Here is a 2,724-nt window from a genome sequence, read left to right as displayed (position 1 = left end):
CTGTGCTCACCTGCCCCACAACCTGCCCCACACCCATCCAGCTGTGCTCACCTGCCCCACACCATCCAGCTGTGCTCACCTGCCCCACAACCTGCCCCACACCCATCCAGCTGTGCTCACCTGCCCCACAACCTGCCCCACACCCATCCATCTGTTCTCACCTGCCCCACAACCTGTCTCACATCATCCAGCTGTGCTCCCCTGCCCCACAGCCTGCCCCACACCCATCCAGCTGTGCCCCCACTGCCTGCCATGGCCCTGGTCCTCCTCTCCACTGCTCGGGCCTCTGCCCCATTTCCCTCTCCTCCTGCAGCCCCCAGTTCCTACCCACTCTGCATTGCCACCCTCCCCCGGGGGGGGGTTCCACTGCCGGGGGGGGGGCTCCTGCCTCGAGCTTTGCTTTTTTTTTACAAAAATAATATAAATTAAAACAAATTTAACCATTAAAATAAAATAAAAAAGAGAGCAAGAGATTAAATAGTGCCCTGCGCCAATGAGAGCTCTGGGGCCGGGCAGTGGGAGCCAAGCACTGCGGGCACTGGCTCCCCCCCGCACCGAGGCTGGAGCAGAGGGTGCCCTGGGCCAGGACAGCCGCACTGCAGGGAGAGGCTGGGGGGCAGTGAGGGGTCCCCTCCAGCTCATGCCCCCCTTTGCAAACCACTTTGGGGGGGGTCTCCTTGGCAGCCCCCCCCCCCCCTGCAGCCCCTCAGCGCGGCCGGTTCAGCAGGACCTCGAGCCAGCAGGGGCAGGAGGTGATGAACTGCCGGGAGTAGCAGGGCCCCCAGCCCTTGGCAAAGCTGATGCGGACGCTGTGGGGGTCACAGGGGCCCTCCCCAGGGAGCCGCCGGCCCCCGGCGCCCCCCACGCGCTCGTAGTCGAACACCTTGGCCGAGTAACCGGGCAGCACCTTGAGGACGGGGAGCCCGCGGGCGCCAGGGGGGCCCAGGGTGGGCGAGCTGACGAAGATGGGGTGCTCGCTGCGGTTGTAGGCCCATACTCCCCCCGGCTCCCGGCTCAGCAGCAGCCCCCGGCCGATCTTGCCCCGCGCCCGCCGCACGGCCCGGCTGCGGTGAGCGGCCGGTAACTGGCCCAGGCAGAAGCCGCTGCCCCGCGGCAGCTCGCAGAACACGTTCACCGAAGCCTCGTGCACGGCGTAGAGGCGGCCCACGCGTGTGCGGTGCTCCCAGTAAGCCAGTTTGCACCAGCAGCCATCCTTAATGGTGCTCCGTGAGAGGCTGGTGTCTGGGGGCAAGGAGAGCATCACCCTCACCAGCGGGCAGAGACACCCAGGAGCGAGCTGTGCTGCTGGAGGGACGGAGGGGAGAGGGTCCGGGAGGTCCATGCCTCCATGGTCCACACCGGGGCTGTGGCAGTGGGTGAGTGGATGGACACGGCCCCGCAGGGATGCCCCAGCGCAGACTCTGGCACCAGGGCGGGGGCACCGCTGATGCCAGAGCACGGGGCCAGCCTGTCCCTGGCCGCAGTCCCCCGGGAGCACAGTGAAGGGGGTCCCCGTGCGTGAGGAAGCTGCGGCCCCCGGCGGTCGGTGCCGGTGGCCCGCGGCCAGGCTGGAGCTGCGGCCGTGTGCGTCAAGGCACTTTGTGTGCGTCCCCGCGGGCAGCGCTTCCTCCGGCACCGAGCCCGCCGGCGCCAGAAATAACAGGAGCCGCGGTGGGGGGGCCCCGGCAGGAACCCCTCGTCCTGCGCCAGAGCCTTTTCCTCCCAGCGGGAGCGGCTGCCAGCCCCGCTCCCCAGTTCCCAGGCTCCGTGTGCGCCCCCGGAGCCGGGGGGGGGGGGGGCCTGCCTCGTGTCCCTCTGCCTGTGGGGCAAAGCGGGGGGGATCAAGCAGCCCTCGGCACAGCGGGACCCTCTTACCACGCCAGTGCCCCCCGTCGTAGCTGAACTCCAGGAGCTGGGTGCCGGGGAACGGGGGCTCATCCGGCCGGGAGGGACCGCAGGACACCTTCGAGTAGGGGGGCGGCGGGGTCTCTGGGGGAGAGAAAGGGATGAGGGGCTGGGACGTGCATCCTGCTCCCCGCCAGAGCCCGGAGCCGGCCTCACCGGGCAGCACCCGGCTGCGGGCAGCACTCACCGGGCACAGCCAAGCGGCTGAAGTGATGCGGGTTGCAGCAGAGCGCGGCCGCGTCCCCGCAGCCCCCCCGGCCCCCGGCGCAGTAGCAGAGGTGCTTGAGCTCATGGGGCTGCCGCAGGTCAGGCCAGCGATAGAGGCGGCAGAGCAGGACCTGAGGGGGCAGCGCCTGCTTGGGCCCCCCCCGAGACTCCCCCCGCGGCGCCCACACGCAGCCGGACTCGCAGGCGCCTCGGCTCTCCACCGCCTGCACCAGCAGCTCCAGCTCCTCGTCCTTCAGCTTCTTGAACAGGGCATGAGCCGCCGGTTTGAGCGCACCGGGGCCGTCCTCGGGGCCTGCGGCCGCGCAGCGCTGCCGCCACAGCCTCCTCACCAGCGCGGCGCGGCGTGAGCGGAACATGGGAGCCGCTGCGGGACGGGGACAGGCGTCACCCCGCGCCGGTTCCCCGCAGTGACCGCCCTGCCCCGTCCCCACGGCCCCCCGAGGACGCAGCGCTGCCCCGGGGGGAAAAGGTCATGTGGGGATGTGACCCTAAAACCCATCCCAGGGGCAGGGGAACCCACCCGTGGAGAGGGCAGGGGTCTGTGTGTGCCCCCCCACCGGACTGGGACGAGGTCCCTAGGGAAGAGGTCCC

At 70.0% G+C, this 2,724-nt stretch overlaps 1 protein-coding gene across 1 annotated transcript; it reads right to left on the bottom strand.

The window, feature by feature from the left end:
• Window positions 1-706: 706 nt before the first annotated feature.
• LOC308230327 (mothers against decapentaplegic homolog 6-like) lies at window positions 707-2,489 on the bottom strand (the record flags this gene model as incomplete). Its single annotated transcript, XM_080634968.1, has 3 exons — window positions 707-1,242; window positions 1,876-1,989; window positions 2,093-2,489. The coding sequence occupies 3 exons, from the start codon at window positions 2,487-2,489 to the stop codon at window positions 707-709; spliced, it is 1,047 nt and encodes a 348-aa protein (XP_080491094.1).
• Between the last annotated feature and the right edge of the window lie 235 nt (window positions 2,490-2,724).

This window comes from Psittacula echo (assembly GCF_963264785.1).
Source record: "Psittacula echo genome assembly, chromosome: 26".
Lineage (NCBI taxonomy): Eukaryota > Metazoa > Chordata > Aves > Psittaciformes > Psittacidae > Psittacula > Psittacula echo.
Note: the sequence above shows the minus strand (reverse complement) of the source record. Positions and strands in the feature narration are given on the sequence as shown.